Source organism: Pistacia vera, unplaced genomic scaffold (genome assembly GCF_008641045.1).
Source record: "Pistacia vera cultivar Batoury unplaced genomic scaffold, PisVer_v2 Contig550, whole genome shotgun sequence".
NCBI lineage: Eukaryota > Viridiplantae > Streptophyta > Magnoliopsida > Sapindales > Anacardiaceae > Pistacia > Pistacia vera.
Genome location: NW_022196391.1, coordinates 615,503 through 632,822, shown reverse-complemented (window position 1 = coordinate 632,822; position 17,320 = coordinate 615,503). Strand labels below are relative to the sequence as shown.

General features: G+C 33.3%; 3 protein-coding genes across 6 annotated transcripts; all 3 read right to left on the bottom strand.

Annotated features, from left to right (window-relative positions):
* Positions 1–682: 682 nt before the first annotated feature.
* Positions 683–8,353, bottom strand: LOC116107996 (protein EMBRYO SAC DEVELOPMENT ARREST 30). 2 transcript variants are annotated; one of them, XM_031394281.1, is made up of 11 exons: positions 8,027–8,353; positions 7,708–7,926; positions 7,515–7,599; positions 6,593–6,663; positions 6,424–6,512; positions 6,078–6,321; positions 4,302–4,414; positions 3,867–3,957; positions 3,451–3,579; positions 2,715–3,265; positions 683–1,353 (listed from the first exon to the last, which is right to left on the bottom strand). In XM_031394281.1, the coding sequence occupies exons 2-11, from the start codon at positions 7,876–7,878 to the stop codon at positions 912–914; spliced, it is 1,986 nt and encodes a 661-aa protein (XP_031250141.1). In that variant the 5' UTR covers positions 7,879–7,926; positions 8,027–8,353; the 3' UTR covers positions 683–911. The 2 variants fall into 2 exon arrangements, with proteins under 2 accessions (XP_031250141.1, XP_031250142.1); XM_031394282.1 differs by having other exon boundaries at positions 7,708–7,921.
* Positions 8,354–9,537: 1,184 nt separating this feature from the next.
* LOC116108002 (probable glycosyltransferase At5g03795) lies at positions 9,538–13,923 on the bottom strand. Of its 2 annotated transcripts, none has more exons than XM_031394292.1 (4): positions 13,838–13,923; positions 12,442–12,624; positions 10,672–11,242; positions 9,538–10,166 (listed from the first exon to the last, which is right to left on the bottom strand). In XM_031394292.1, exons 3-4 carry the CDS (start codon positions 11,175–11,177, stop codon positions 9,680–9,682), a joined length of 993 nt encoding a protein of 330 aa, XP_031250152.1. In that variant the 5' UTR covers positions 11,178–11,242; positions 12,442–12,624; positions 13,838–13,923; the 3' UTR covers positions 9,538–9,679. The 2 variants fall into 2 exon arrangements, with proteins under 2 accessions (XP_031250152.1, XP_031250153.1); XM_031394293.1 differs by having other exon boundaries at positions 12,442–12,552; positions 13,838–13,860.
* On the bottom strand, positions 13,479–16,850 carry LOC116108001 (probable glycosyltransferase At5g03795). Of its 2 annotated transcripts, none has more exons than XM_031394290.1 (3): positions 16,439–16,850; positions 15,283–15,850; positions 13,479–14,213 (listed from the first exon to the last, which is right to left on the bottom strand). In XM_031394290.1, exons 1-3 carry the CDS (start codon positions 16,836–16,838, stop codon positions 13,709–13,711), a joined length of 1,473 nt encoding a protein of 490 aa, XP_031250150.1. In that variant the 5' UTR covers positions 16,839–16,850; the 3' UTR covers positions 13,479–13,708. The 2 variants fall into 2 exon arrangements, with proteins under 2 accessions (XP_031250150.1, XP_031250151.1); XM_031394291.1 differs by having other exon boundaries at positions 16,409–16,537.
* Between the last annotated feature and the right edge of the window lie 470 nt (positions 16,851–17,320).

Sequence of the window (17,320 nt, the reverse complement as noted above, 5' to 3'; positions counted from 1 at the left end):
AAAGCAGTTAGTATATTCTTATCATTTAAGTTGTTATGTTTATCTAATGATACAAAAAGACTTAATACTCATCTTTATCCAATCAAATTTCACAAACTAAATATTCAACATCATGAAACCCCTTCATGGCATAGAGTTGTAACCTGCAGAATCTCCCAGAGTTTTGCAGGAAACATAAAGCGGAAAGCTTTAGAAATTGTCCACTACACTACAAAAGGAACCCACTTAAAAGCTTTAGAAAGACTATCATAAAGCGGAAAGAAGAGAGATCAGCTTCAAAACCTAACCAATTAAAATGGATGAAGATAAAAGAAGTGTCATCAAAGTCTTTTAAGATATTAACAACATAAAGCACATTAGGAAGGCATATGACAGTGTCATGCCCAAAAATTAAGAGAAACATCACCAAGAAAAAAATATTTGTCTCATCATTGATATTCTTCCGAAACCAAATTTACACTCTTGACATGAAATGCAGTTCTCAATATACAAAACAAAAATTCTTGGTACCTCAATGATCACAACACAGAGATTCAGATTTAGATGGTAGTATGAAACTCTAACATCCACATACAACTTCCCCACTATGGAACATTCCCAGTTTCCCAAAAGAAAAATGACCTATTTCTGCTATGCCTGTAATCATCTTGTACTCGCTGTATTAGTCTTTCCCACCTCTATGAAGGTATACAACTAATTTTCTATTCTGTAACTGGAGAATTTCTTGAATGTACTCAAAAAGAATAAATTTGAATACTTCCGGTACTATGCTGCAAGTGTGAAATGAAATAAAATACCTTTGTCTGTTACCTTCTATCCCCAAAAGAATTACATTCCAGAAGAAAAACCGGAAACTGAGTGCCATTGCTGTTGATAATAACAGGAAATCTTATCCTTTTTTGTATTAAATTCTAGTCATTAGGATCCCATTCTTCATCACGATCAAAGGGTAAAGTTGCAGTATTTTTGCCATCATTATCATCAGATTCCGGCAGTTCAGTTGCATATTCATAATCTAAAGATTCACTATCATCATTTATTCCACGTGCCTCCAAAGAAGCAGCTTTTTCTTGACCATGCTGTATCCATTTGGGGCATTCATCTTCACCACCATACAGAAAACGACCACCATTACCTTTTATTTGATTTGGGACCTTAACAGACGAAATCCTACAAGAGCATTCTGGAAGTGGATGTGACAAAAATGACCTTGGTTTCGAAACCAACGATTGCCTAATCAGGCCCTCTTCAGCCAAGCTTTTGTTCAGATGTTCCTTCACTGAAAGAGTCCAATTATGCTTGGGATGGTACATATTCTCACGAGTAATTTTGAATAATTTGGCAATAACTTTTCTGATTAAAAAAAAAATGCAAGTGTTAGAGAAGTACTATCAAGATGCATAAAATCAGAGCTACCAAAGGTAATCTAATCTTTTATTTAAAAAATAAATAAATAAATAAATATTTTATCTGATAAAAAGTAGGTAAGTCCAATAAGAAAAATAAGCTAGATTAAGCCAAAATGACAAGATGTTATCAAAGAATGGTAACTATCCATTAATTATGCTCACATCTACATTATCTAGACATATAATAAAACTTAATAGTTTTTTTACTTGAAGCTGCCAGTACTTTTTCCATAACAATCAAAAGAACATTATAACTTTTTGGAAAAGTCAAACTGAACAAGAACCAACTGCTTTGTGCTTTCTAAATCATCAGATCTAGCTGAATATTGGTAAAACACATGCACAATTATGAATCCAGAAGTAGACATCATGAATTAAGGTTTTTTTTTTTTTTTTTTTTTTTTTTTTTTTTGGTCGGTATATAACTGATGTAAATCATTCAATATTTCTTATTTTGGTACGAAGGGATAATACATCAATCGCACCAGAAACCAATGCATGTCATGTAGATTATTCAATTTTACAACCCACCAATCACATTAATTATAAAGATAGATGAGAATGAAAGATACCATAGGTAACACAAAAACATTGGCTTGGCTTATGATAGACTAACGTGAACCTCAATTGTAAGATAATTTTATCATTACAAAAGGCCAAATATTATGGCAGCTTTTATTTGAATGCAAATGTGTTAACTAGAACCGATGTTAATTCTGAATACAGACCATAACATACATGTATAAAATACATTTATTTCCTATCCATAAAACCAAAAGCTATTGTATTTTTTTTTTTTTTTTTAATCTCTTGCTATTTATTGCATTTATTCAAAAAAAATGTTGATCTGTCAATATTTTTTACATTTGAAACAAAAATACAAGTGAAACTTACATTTAAAAAGGACATAAGTATAAAATTATTACTTTTCATATGTTTTTGGTTTGAAAAAGCAAATGATCCACTTACATTTAAGAAAAAATACAAACTCATAACAGTCTTTGGTATTGCATCTCCATATTTATAAGTCAATGGATGCATGTCACATAACTATTTGATTTAACAACCATCAATCCTATTAAACTGTAAAGAGAAAATGAAAGAGAAAAGAATTCATATATGATATTAGTAAATAGACTAGTAGTGTGCCGTAATCCCCTGGTATTCTAGATTTTTTCCTACCTAACTCAAACTTGTACTGAGACTTAAGAAAAAGAATCAAACACTATCACTATCACTATCTAAGCATTGCATAAAAAGCATCAAGACATCAAAATTCATGACATGAAGTTATGCTCATCTTACCTGTCTGGCCTATATGTTCTAGAAGAAGCACTCTCGTAAAGCCTTTGTCCCATAACCAAACTAGCAAAATCAGGCCATTTACCATCATTGTGAAAACCAGGAAAGAATGCATCAGCTTCAACAGAGATAATATAATCAAGAGCATCCCAGAGAAACCTGTGTGCTTGCATCCTCAAATCCATAGCAGAAGGAATTGGTTCCATGTCAGTCTCAGTGATCCACCCGTACCAACCTTCTTTTTCATGTCGATAAATGGGTCTATCTGGAGGTGGAGGAAGAGGTCGAGGCCGTGGACCAGCCTTATTCCACTCTTCTTTCAATTGTTTCGCACTTTTGGCAGGAGGTGGTTGAGAAAGATCTAGTGGAAGTGATGTTTCGGGACCAATAAGGTCAGACAATTCTTTCTTGCTGCACAAGGAAGTGCGATCCACTAAATTGGCAAACATGGCACGCAGAGGGATAAGAACACGTTGACCACCAAAAGTTTCAGAACCTGCAAGGTATATAATTGTTTTAGGAGAATAGCCCATTGCCCGAAGGAGAACTCCAACCTGAAAGGTTTGAATGTCAAAAAATCCTGTCAATTACAATGTTCCATGCGGTTGTTGATTTGCAAAAGCTTTCACAAAACCCAAGGATTAAAAAACTTGGAATTATAAGACCAGTCCAGTAAACTAAATACCAATTAAGGCTACAAACTGAAATGCTCACATACATCATTAAGAATCAGGCATACCTCTTCAGGCATTAGGGGACATGAACCATTTTCCCTACGCAAGTGTGAGTCTACGCTAAGTTTTTCTTTAACAATCCCTTGTTTGATCATTTGAGCCCTTCGGTGTTGTATGAGCTCAGTGTGAACATCCTAGAAGAAGCACCAAGTTATACGATGACATCAGGAAAATTACTGATAACTTGATGAAGATGTTAATTCATTCTTTATTGAGCTATTATGAGCAGAAACACCCATGAAATACATTAAGAGGAAAAAAGCACTCATACTACTTGTTCACCTTCCATTTTAGATCTAGCAAATAAAATGATCAAAAATATGGTGAGACTTAAAAAAGTAAGGAACAGATAAAGAGTCGTTTTAAATCTTAAAAAATGGTAAAAAAAAAAAAAACAAGGGAAAAGACTTAAACGACCAACCTGAAAAAGTTCTGCACAACCATGATACGCCAAGGTGTCTCTCACTAAACCAGGATGATAAGCTAGAATTGGATGGCCCCATGATCGTAATCTGTGGATAGAAAATTAGAAAGATCAGATTCATCAACGGCAGCGAAACAATTCTGGCATATGCTAAGAATTCTGGTGTATACTAAGAAACAGAGAACTCAACAACCATAAAAAAAATAGATTTGTTTCCTACAAAAGAAACAATCAGTTTCAATTTTTCAGTATACAGCTCCACTGCCTAGCTGAAACCTAATAACTTCAACAAGGAAAAAACTCAGAAATGTTTCCTTCTAAGAAAGGCAGCTAGCAGATATCTTCTAACCGCAAGTAGAAGTGTATTCCTCAATCTTTAATCTTGCCACATGCAATAACATCCTGGCAGTAAGGGAAGCAGGAAGATTATACCTCTCTACCATACGCTGGCCAAGAATCTGAATTCCAGGACGAAACTGGAGAGCATGGAAGGCAACCCTGCATCTAAGTCTCTGAAACTCAGACATGCTTGGTGGAAGAATGGACTGAAAAGAAGAAAAAAATTGCTTTAATAGGACTCTTTAAATCATCTAAAATCATGAATTCTAACAAAAGATTTACTCTAAAACTTTACTAAGAGCGTAATTATACAGCTTCAACAAAATAGATTACAAAAATATCATCCATAGTCAATTCTTGAATCCTAGCTTTGGCCAATAACCATTGCTTAATAAAAATTAAAACCAATATGAATACCAATCATAACAATCTTAGAACAAGACAGAATGAGACAAAAGTGACTAAAACCTACTAGGAATGAAGTTCTTCATCAAGCAAAGCAGGCGATAATAATTTACAAGTTTGGTCAGCATCATTTTACAAATTTTTTTTTCGAAAAACCGTTTCATAAAATGAAGAAAAAAAAAACTGGATTTTAAAAGCCTAGTAGAATACTTCGGAAACAATTTTTGGAAGAATAACAATAATGAGAATGGTTTTATCACTAGTATTTTAGAACAGAGAATGAATTTTGTGTTCTTCAAATCATGTTTTCAAAAAACACATGAAACAACATTTTGTTGCCTTCAAGTTTAAGACTAGCTTTCAAAAAATGAACATTGTGTTTTCAAATCATAGTTTCCAAACATTGAAGCAAACATGTTCAATTATGTGTTTTTGGATTTGTAAAACAGAAAATGATTTTGAAAAATAGAACCAAAATGAAACCTAAATTTCTCGAGTAGGGTAAAAATTGTCAATACAACATGTCCACAAGACCAGTTGCTATATTCATCAACCTCCACACACAAGGCAGAAGAGACCTTCCTCTAAAATGCTCCAGCCTATCTAAACAAAATGTGAGAAACGATTGCCCTAGATACAAGAAAGATGATAACATAATTTCTAGCTTTCTTCATTTATGAGCTATTTTTTCCTATGGGAGGCATTGAGATATTAAACGAAGACTCCTAAGAAAGGAAAACACACAGCAACACAAAATTACTAGCAAGGTACAAAAGGAAAAAAATAATGAGAAAATTCAAAGAAGGTTACATCGAAAACATCCAAATGCTAGTAGAAGATTTGATATCAACAACATCAATAATTGAAATAGTGACACTGGAAAGTTACAATGCTGCAAATAAAAAGCAGCATAGTTCATATATAATTCTCCAAAGAAGAAAATTCTTGAAACTCTTCTACACACATATAGAGCCTAATTGGTTGAGCTCATTTACTGGCCAAATGGGCTTATTCTAAGTCAAAAGCACTTTTGAAATGTTTTTAAGTTGTTTGATTGCATTTCTAAGAACTTATAAAATTTTAAATATGTTATTTTACGACTTATGGGAGAAGCTCAAGATTTGAGCTTACTCAAAGTGCTGGAATTTGAAAAGTATCCACGTTTTATTTTATAAATTTGGCTTGATCTTTTCTTGTATATTGAAACTACTCCTAGTAAATTGATACAAGAAAAGACTCTTTTACATTGTCCTAACTGAACAACTAACAAATTTTTAAGCTATATTTTCATAAGTTCTACTCCAATAAGCTCTTCTTCTATAAGCTCAGCTCGAATAAGTCATATCAAACAAACTCATAATATGTAATCTATAATAGAGGAAACTCAAAAGTTCCATGAAGAAGAGAATACAATTTGCAGAAATGGTTCACTAAATTATTCATAATTTTATGATATTAACCAACCTGCAGGCATCCTCCATCAGTAAGAATCAATCCAATAACTTTGGATTTCTTTAATTGCGGTAAAATTTCTTTGATATAATAATCCAGAGAAGCTGAACTTCTGGGCTTAAAATTAGGGAACTCGTTCCTCTTCCTTGCTGCCTTCAAATTTTCAGGGAGGCTCTTCACAATGATTATATCATTTGTGAGTGATGCTATGAATTGCTCTTCATCGTAGAGATAGGAAAAACTCTTGAACTTATAGCTGCATGTCAATAGAAAGGAAAAGAAGCGAGAAAACTATAAAAGCTACTAGCACCAGAGACTTACATTTAAACAAATGTTTAAGAAAGCTAGTTTAAGACACCTGATTCCCTTTGAGCGAAGACTTTCTTGAATCTCTGGAATGACAAGAGTAGCATTTAGAAGCCTGGATATGGTGACAAGATCACATATCTAGAAAATTAACAAAAATGTTATGAACTCCCTATAGAAATTATAACAAAGATAGTTCTTATATGTCCAATGAATCATACCGAAGATCTTATCTTCTCAAACCCACCAAAAACTTTTGCATAGATGAGACCATTGCTCTTTTCACTTGGAGCTGTATACAAATACAAAAGAACAGGTATTAATTAACCAAGAGGAGAAGTAGTGTTGCAGTTAAAACTATAGAGTTAGCAATTAACCAAAAAAATGAAGAATTATGTTAATTAAAAATTAAAAGTAAGGATATAGTCAAAGATCGTAAGAATTTATTGTTTTTATTTTTTTATAAACAAAAAAAGTATATTAATAATGAGCATCAAAGTTTACACAGGGGACATATCATACAAGATCAACGACATTAAAAGATCCCGTAGAATGCAAAGTGATTGAATCTTAACATCTTAAATCAATGTTTGTGTACCATTCTTCCCTCACAACCTAAATGAATAAACTACATAAAAGTGAGTCTGAGATTTTACCAAAGTAAAACTCCTCTTTCAACCACATACAGAGTTTACAAGGAAAGTAAAAAGCTATGTAATCTATTACATTTCTTTTGAAAATTCTAAAAACTTTTGGGGAAAGAAAAAATAAAAAGACAAAAGAAGAAAACAATTACAAAGCATCCTTTCAATCATTTACAGGTACACCATCTAACCAAAGAACAATAACTCATCAATAATTCATCCCAAAATTACTTCGCACTAATGCAAGGATCAAGAAATCATATTCTGAATGACTACTTAGCTTAATAAACTTCAGAATTATGTTCTTACTCTCGAAAGAAAGAAAATCAATTATTACTGCAGATAAAAACCATTTCACAATACCTCCTTCAATCAAATTATCAGAAAAAAAAAGGGGGGGATACAACCAAATAAAATGGACAAGATTTAAAAAAAAAAAAAAAATGAACCAGCATAGGTAGATATATAAATGCATAGCAAGTTGAAGTAAACCCAGTACCAGGATAATTGGTCCTTGGGTTGGCATATGGCTGCAAAGACTCTAACGAGTTGATAGGCCCCCATAGCTTCTTGTTCCAACGACCCTATTAAATAACAAAGCACAATAGCTAACAAATCAACTAAACATCCCATCCATGCATAATTACACATTAGTACAATAAATAAATAAATAAATAAAATACCAAACTCACCTGAATTCCAATCAAAGAACCAAATTCCTGGCGAAAACCAGCCACGGGACTATATTGCACCAACCCCATACCTGAAAATTTTGTGATAGAAAGGTGCACCACTAGAGATGCCATTGACATACCAAGCACAAATAAAGCTACCCATTTTAGCTTTGATTTGAACAACATCATTTCTCATCAAAGAAATTCAATCCTGATATACAACAACAAAACCCTGCACTACAAATTTAAAATTCAAGCAACAGAAATCAAATCTTGATAAAAAAACAGAAAACCCAACAAACTAGTTACATTGTAAAGAAACGCGATATGAAGTTACCTGGAGAAGGGCAAAGCTTCAAGTCAACTGATTTAAATTAAAAGAATAAAAATGAAAGTTTTGGGTTCAAATTTTGACTTTCTTTTAGTTTTCCCACGACTTTCTGGGGAACCAAACATGGGGTTTTGAATCTGGGATGACAAAGGGAGTAAGAGAAATGGAGAGTGTTTGGAAGATGAGAAAATATTTTCCGAGGAAACGTTACATCTGGCAGGGGATTTTGTAGGGTTGGTTTTGTTTGAGAGTGAAAGTGAAGTGAAATTTGATTGGATTGGATTCTGAGTTTTTCTGTTTTAAGTAATCTTCTGGAGACTGGAGTTAACTACTTGGTAGATTCATGGAAAATAATAAAATATCCTTTGCGTCTTATCGAAGAAATAAATAATTAATTACTTAAATAATTTTTCACCCTCTACATTAATCTAAGTACATGTGTCCGGACAGAATTTTTCTTTTTTTAAATTGATGGAGTTAATTGTATCAATTATTAATTAAAAAATTAAATTATATATTTTTAATAATTAAATACATTTAAAAATATATTTCCATTTTTAAATTTGTATTATAAATCTTTTTTTATCAATTAGTTTTTTTAATTTTCCATAACCAACCTCACCCCTAAAGTTCTTATTGGCCTAAGAAAATGTTGCACAATTCTCTTTTTTTGTTTTTCTTTGTTTTTTTTCAATGATAGAGGGTGTTTTGTCTAGCCTGCATTGCGTACCTCAACTAATTTTGTGAGATCCTGCAATCACCAACCAGGTAAGAGTTCTAATAATTACTTTTATTAGGCGCTAAGGTGAATCGAGCTCAAATAATCACCTCTATTAGCAGGTGAGGTAAATAAGAGCTCTAGTGGTCACCCTATTAACAATCGAGGTGAATTGAACTCTAGTGATCACCCCTATCAGCAGTCGAGATGAATCAAGCTTCAGTAGTCATCTCTATTAACAGTCGAGCTCTAATGGTCACCCCACCCCTATTAGCAGTCGAGATAAATCAAGCTCAAAATCTCTTAAGTAATATACCAAAAAATCCTAGTTGACTACTCCACCACGCAATGGTGGTTAATGTCGCACAATTCTCAAATTATCATTGAATATATATAGGTTTGATAGATACATATATTTTAATATATTTAATATATTAAAAAAAGGTTCTAATTAGTTTTTAAAATCATTTTAACTTTATTTTAATATGGGTGAGACTGTAAAATCAGTCAAATAATGTAATTAACACATGATAAATCTCAAAATTCAAATTATAAATGCCTTTGATTTTTATTTTTTTGTTTTTTTTTTTGTTTTTCTCCCTTAAAAAACAACTGCGGTTCAGTTATATGGTTAAGCCTTTTTAACATATAATTAAAATAAATAAAACTAGCTTCTTATACAAATGCAAATTTAGGTTTTGTTCATAATCTGGCCTCTTTCAGTGCTTCCAGAGGTCCCCTGGCTCAATTTTATCTGAGAAATTAAAAAGATATCTGCAAAATTTTGAAGACTAACCGCTTTGAACCAGATTCTGAGCTCTCTCTTTATGAGAATTTTATTGCATAATAGTGGATTAAACACAATGTTTCAAGCTTCTGTAGGAGTACAAAAGCTAAAAATTTGATAAAAATGCCATTTGACATAAATTTCTGAATGGAGTTCACACAACAGAAGAAATCCTGACAGCACTTCTCCTGAGCCACAACTGATACATGGTTGTGTAAAATGCATCATAATCAACCGGTGGAGTATGCCACTGGAAATGTTTACGCACCTTCAACACATTCCTTCGTAACATCAAATATTGTTCAGAGTTTATACCTTTCAGGATTTTTTTCAGTGATGGAATGTCTCCGTCTTCAAGGACTACTGAGAAGCTCTTCCAATTTACAACGTCCGCAAATGGAAGATGGTAGTGATTAGCAATGATCACTGGAACACAACCGTAAAGTAGAGCATCAGAAGCACGGGCTGTATTTACTTCATAGCCTTTGACATGGAGGCAGAACTTGCTCCCAAGCTGCTCTTCAGCAATATTGCTAACCCAGACAGAATTTGCTCTGATCTCAGTATCATTTCCCCAAATTCGATGAACCCTTTCTCGTACTGGAGAATTGTTTCTTCCAGCAAAGAATGCAAGCTTATTCCTGTATTCTCATTTAACCAAAAGAGTAAGGAAGTCGCAATCAATCAAAGACAACGGTAATAAAATTGAGATTTTCTAACATATTTTCAAAGTTTAATGTTTTCAGAAGTTAAAATAGGTAATTCTTGATGCATGTTATCGACCTGTTATATTATTTTTCTTGAAAGGACAAAAAAAATATGCACAAACACTAAACCAGTAATGTAACAGAACCTATTTGTCTTGGACTAGGTGCATCTAGGCTACAAGTACTCTAGCAAAGTCATGTTGAAGAACTAACAAGAAAGGATGAGCTTTTCCAACTTTCGAGACGTGTTTAAAGAGCTATGTCATCCAACGTCAAAATTACCGAAATTGAGAAAGATGAGACTGGATCAACAACTGGAGTTGCTTTTCATTTCATTTTTCATGATTATTTCTCTAAAATGCATTATATTGTCAATTACAAACACAGCATTTGTCCAGTACAGAACTAAGGATGAACAGCCATTGAAATGAAAGTTTACCTTTCTGATGAAACAAGGTTTTGGGGATCTTCTTGCGGTCTATTCCAAATTTGTGGCATAGATGCATCCTTATGAGGAATGTACGGCGATACAAAGTAGTTTGCAGAGCAAACAACTTGAATGGCATTGAGTTTCACAGAAGCTGCTTGTTGTGCAGCTTTCTTACCAATGGAATGACAACAAACATAAAAATGATCTGCCCCACCTGTTCGATTCCAATAAGGGTACCTTTGACTGATGTTGAAGACGTAATCTCTGACAAAATATGGGATACCTGGTACGTCAATCCTGGGGTCATGCCGCATCTTTACAATTGAGAAAGGCATATAGAAAAGATCTGCCTCGCTTGGGTCCTCTGTAATGAAGTGGCTTTTCATCAGAACATTCTTGAAATAATGCTCACTCGCATAATTACCGGTAGGCTCTTCTTGTGTGGGCAAGAGTATATTTGCAAAGGGATCATCTTGGCGGTGAGGATATACATATATCTTAAAGCTCCTATTCATTTCTTTATAGTCTTTTAGAAAGACATCACCATCATGGTAAACCTCGTTGTCACTTGCAGAGATCCCTGAACCACAACAACCAACCATTTTTAAATTGCAAGGCTAGGAAATGAATGTTTATTACAATTGACTGAAATATCATGAATTTCTCTCATAGATAAATCTGGGGAAACTACATCAAATTGGATACTCTAAATATCCTATGTGAACCATGAACCACAGACACGCATGCACCAATGGTTTGTGCTATGTTACCGCTTGAATATTGGCAAACAGTTAAAACAACAGAGCTGCTCTCATTATTTTGTAAGTAACAAACATCAGAATAATTCTATCAGCTTCGCCAGATGCTTATCATGTCATTTAGATATCCTTAAAACTACGAAGAGAAAATACCACTACATTGGTGGTTAAAATTGATATATCTAGTCTTAAAATTTCAAACATGAAAGTTTTATGTTCTTTTATCATCTGCATACTCGTACAAACTAAAGTAAACAAAAGAAAATCATAATTTCTTCCAGCATCCTTAATACACTAGTACTAACAAAAAATCCAAGCCAATGCTCATAAGAAACTAGAAAAATGCAGTAAAAGAAGGGGCCAACTGATTACACAAAAACCCAAATGCTAAAGCACAAATCTCAAACTTTACATGTAAATACCGAGCACTCAATTTTTGGGAATTCATAAACAAATCTAGTAAATACAAACAATTTTATCCTCATCAAACACTAAGAATATATTAAAGAACCAATTAGTATAAACAAGTTCTTTTTCCTTTCACAAAAAATGGAATATGGAAGTGCTATGTCTAATGATTTCATTTCTTCCTTACAATCCTTATTCTCTTACATATATAAAAAGAAATATCATGCGTAATGTGAGTTCTTCTGGATTTATATTCTATCTAACAAGTGCATGGACTTAGATGTCATTTATTGTACATAAACAACATGAGTTCTACACTATATAAAGGATGGGAAGGAAACAGATTGAAACTGATCCCATAATCATAAAATTCAAAATTCACATACTATTTATGCTGCTAACATAGTCTTAGTTTAGCAATATAACATGACACGTAAGGTAGAGACCTCTTGTTTTATTTTCAACAAGCAAAACCAAGAAAAGAGAAGCAAACAAAGTATTTTTTTCAATCCAGCTGATTCCCCAGCAAATCCAATAAGCACTAATAAAAGAATGCCAGTTAACAGTCAAAAATAAGAAAAAATGAAAAGAGAGAAACACAAAGCTGACATACCTTTCAAACCCAACTGACGGTTATCCTCTGTCAACGTAGCAGTTTCCAATGATTCAAACAAGTTTTTTGAAGCATTGTGAAGTGCAACTGGGATGGTTTGTCGGGTTACAGCTGAAATCGGTAAGTGTCCAATTAAAGATTCTCGATTACGCCTGTATTCTATTTGATCAATTGGCAACAGCTCTGAAGTTTTGGATATGTAGATGAGAATGACATGAGAGCAAACAACAGCTAAACTTAATAGTATGAGGAACAAAATCACTTTAGAAGAATGTTTCTGGCGTGGATAAGAGATACAACAGGTTGAATAACCCATTGAGAAGAAGAAGATAAGTAGTTACAAATGAAAATCAGTAGCCTTTTTATAAAGGAATACATGGTTTAATCCATACTTCAAAGGAACTTAGAGACAGCAACATGCACTAAAAATTGTCAAAAAAGATTGTCTAGATCAGAAGAACATTAAAAATCAGGTAAAATATCTGTATGATTGGCTGTTTCAAAAATTAATTTCAAGAAATGTTGAATAAAAGGTATACTTTCACTACACATATATTGCAATGCAGCTTTTTGAAAAAATGGAGCATTTCATTAATCACTTGTACACATCTGATACCTCTAATTCCTCTAATTCATTTTCGATACAGATTTCTGAATCATTTGCTGCCTTTTGCATGCATCAGCAACCATACATGGCTTTTGTGTACCAACTACCAAGTATCAAGTTATGATTGAGCAATGTAAATAAATTAATATGATAAATTGTTGAGATTTCAGAATGTTATTACCATCATGAATAACCAGTTACATCATATTTGCCTCTTGTGTTTTTCATGAATATGAGAAAATATTCTATCTCATTTAACAAACCTTAACCTATCAGAGAGTTAAATTTTACTACTCTAAAAGGTCCTAAATCCAAGTCAACATTATATAAAATCTGCAAATAGTAAATAAATTCATAAAAGAATGAAATGCTACAAATTGACATGCTAAAGGCGCTATTAGTTACAGAACATAAAAAGAAGAAACAAAAGTTAAATATTGGAAACATAAACTCAGGTGCCAAAGAAGCTATTATTAATAAAATAAAAGAAGTTAAAAATTCCGTTATGTATAAATTATAATCAGTTACAAAACATAAAAATATTAGACTTTTAACCTTGTAAGCTACTTCGGGAATCAGGAGTAAAAAAATCAATCAAAAAATGTACAAAGTCCCACCAACTGGACCCACAAAACCACCTTTGAAAATAATATACAATCATCAATGGGAATCAATTGAAGAACTCAACTGAACCCTCAGAGAACTTCGTCTGAGCCATAACTCATACATCACCATGTAAAAAGCATCATAATCAACAGGTAAAAGATGCCACTGAAAATGTTTGCGCACCTTCATCACATTGCTTTGAAGCAATAAATATTTGTCAGAGCTTATTTCTTTAAGAATTTTCTTCAGCAATGGGATATCTAGAGTAGCGACAACAATTGAGAAGCTCTTCCAATTTAGTACGTCAGCAAATGGAAGATCATAGTGGTTGGCAATGATCACAGGTACACATCCGTAATATAATGAATCTGCTATACGAGCTGTATTTACTTCAAAGCCTTTGACATGAAGGCAAAACTTGCTCCCAAGTAGCTCATCAGCATAAGGTGTTGTGAGCCGGCCAAAGTGAGCATAAATCTCAGAGTCATTTCTCCAATATTGAATAAGTTTTTCACGAACTGGGGAGTTGATTGATCCAGCAAAAAATGCAAGTTTCTTCCTGTAATTCCATATTTGAAATGAAAGTTAGATGACAAGATCTCAGGCAGCATGCCAAAGGCAATAAAAGTGGACAACAATTCCTAATTAATAAAAACAAATTTAGTCCCAATACTAGCGTGTATCCATAATTTCATTCCTTTGAATCAGTAACAGAACAATATCCTGAAAATAAATAATTATCTTTATATCAGCTGAAAAAAATCTTCGGTGTTTTTTAAATCCTGAAAAATTCCTTCCTGAAATGCCAGGAGAAGTGAGGAACTCTGGGAATAAATCAAAAAGGGACGATATTTCCTCAATGCCTCTGAGAGTACAACAGTAGTTAAATTTAACACATACACAAAGGGCAGTAGCTAAATTCACGATAATGGCGAATGTGGTTTGAACTTTAAAATTAATTCGCAATGTAATGGTCCATAAAAACGTTTTGTTTGTTTGCAGGTAAAATATGGCATAGACATGGTATCAATCAAACACTCAATACGAGTTAGGCAAGTAAGTAGCATCAATTTCACAATTAGGATTCAACACATGACAAATCATGAGCCAGAACTGGCTCCATTTGAAAATATGTTTATTTTCTAAAGTCAAAAATATGAAGAGGTTCTCCTACCTCTACATGAGTAGAGAACTTTAATAACTATACATAAAGAAATGGACCAAAAAGCACACATAGATAAACATTTCTTCTTCATTAGATGTGCATGTGCTCAAGGACATTATCAACCAGCTATATCAGAATTCTGCTAGAGTAAAGGACTGTTTTGATACACTGGTTTACTTAGAATGAGTCCTAGTGAATGCACAGTCAAGTAAACCACAAATCTCTTGGTTGCAAAGACTTACGCTTCCGCTGATGATAAACAGAGACACAATAAACAGACATTATAAGAGGAGTAATAAATCACTTTTGCGTAACCAATTGTAGAAATGAAAAAAAAAACTCTGGCAAATGATACCCATAATTTATACTGAATGAAACTATGCCAAAGACAAAAGTTTACAATCAGAATTTTAGTGAGTCTAATTTGTACTAAATGAACAACATATTGGAACAAGTAGTTCACCTTTTAGATGAAGCAAGGTTAGGGGGATCTTTTTGTCTTGGCCAAATTTGTGGCAAAGATGCATCCTTGTGAGAAATATAACCTGATAAAAAATAGCTTGATGAGCACACAACTTGTATCGCATTGAGTTTAACCGTCCAAGCTTTGTCCATAGCAGATCGTCCAATGGAATGACAAGCAACATAAAAATGATCAGCCCCCCCAGTCCGATTCCAATAAGAGTACTTCCGACTGATATTGAGAATGTAATGTTGGATAAAATCTTTAATTCCCTCTGCACCAATTCCCGGTTCATGCCGCAACCTTGCTATTGAGAAAGGCAAAAAGAAAAGATCTGCTTTATTCGGATCCTTTGTGATAAAATGGCTCTTCATAAGGACCCTCTTAAAGTAGCTTTCACTAGCATAATTACCACCGGGTTCAAAATTCACTGGCAAAAGTACACTTGCAAAAGGATCATTCCGCATGTGAGGGTAAACATATATCCTAAAGCTCCTGTTCATTTGTTTATAGTCTTCCAAAAATATATCTCTGTCATGGAATACCTCCTTGTTATTCATATAGTTCCCTGAACCATAAAAACCAGCAGTTTCAAGATTTTGGGTTGAGAAGTCTTATGTTCTCAGTAAACTGACAACAGCAAAATATGGCCATAAAAAAACTGTAAGAAGTTCAACAATACCAAATGGTTTCATTCTATTTTCTGATTAAAATGATACATTATATATTTCTCTCCTTATCATGCATTTCAGCAGCACAAATAGAAGCCAAAAATTTTCATGCTTTTCTCCAATACCCTTGATTTAACATATAGAAACAGAAACTGTAAGCTAATATATACCAGAAAAAAGAATGAAACAAAATCCTTTTAGCACAAAAATTCAAACTTTCATACACATTGAACCAATTTTAAGCTTCAAAAATACATGTCTCCCACTCTCTTTCAACTTCAACCACAGTGTGAATCAAAAGTCTCAATCTTTAATGGTAGGACTTCACAAAACACAATGTGGGAAATTTATTTCCATCAAAAGATTCTATTTTAGCAAAATCATCAAAACAGATAGAGAAATTCAACAACCCGATAAATAAACAAAAAAAGACAAATTGAAAAAGCAAAAAATACCCGCAAACAAATAGTCTTCAAATCACATACCACGTGATCCCAAATGATATCCGACAGAGCGTTGACTCACAGAGACACTCCCACCACCACCACCACCACGGGGCAAATCAAGAAACAAGTGGGTGTCGTTAGAAACGTTGTGGGTTGGGGAAGGTGAGTGTTTTGGGTAAACAAAACGAGTGAATTGTTGTTGGTGGTGAGTGAAGAAGAAATGAGAAGTAGTGGAGATGTTAAAGAGAATAAAGAGAGTGGTAATGAGAGCTAAGGTTGTGGGTATGAAGAAGAAGGTTTTGAATAAGGATCGCTGGTGAGAGAAGTAGTGGAATATTAATGAAGAGTCCGCCATTGATTGTAAACTTAGTTTCAAGTAACAAAACACAAGGCGAAATTCTTCAAAACAAAGACTTAAAGAAGAGTGAAGCGTGCTCATTGGTATTTCATGTCCCTTTCATGTCTTCGAGTAACTAATACAACAACATTCCGAATTTTATGGACTCAAATTCCACAATAATTCTCAATACTTTATTAGACTTTTTTTTTTTTTTTTTGGGGGGAAATTATATCTGAAAATATTTTAAAAAATTACCCCAATTCAAATTCTTATTTCATATAATTTTCTTTTCAAATCAAAACCTACTACACCTCCCTTTTAGGGTAAGGGTAGTTTGAGAGTTTCACGGTAGTAGTTACGAGGGTAAATCACCATAGCTCTTTTGAGAATAAACCATCATAGCGATTTTGAGAGGTTTTTTATAGCGGTTTTTAAAACACCCAACCTATGTTTGGGAGTTTATTTTCCAGCGATTCTGACAGTTTTTTAAAATAATAAATTTACATATATGTCCATAAAAATACCCAAACTTCAGTTAGTACTTAGAAGTTTTGTTTTTTCAATTACAAGGTAAGGGTTTT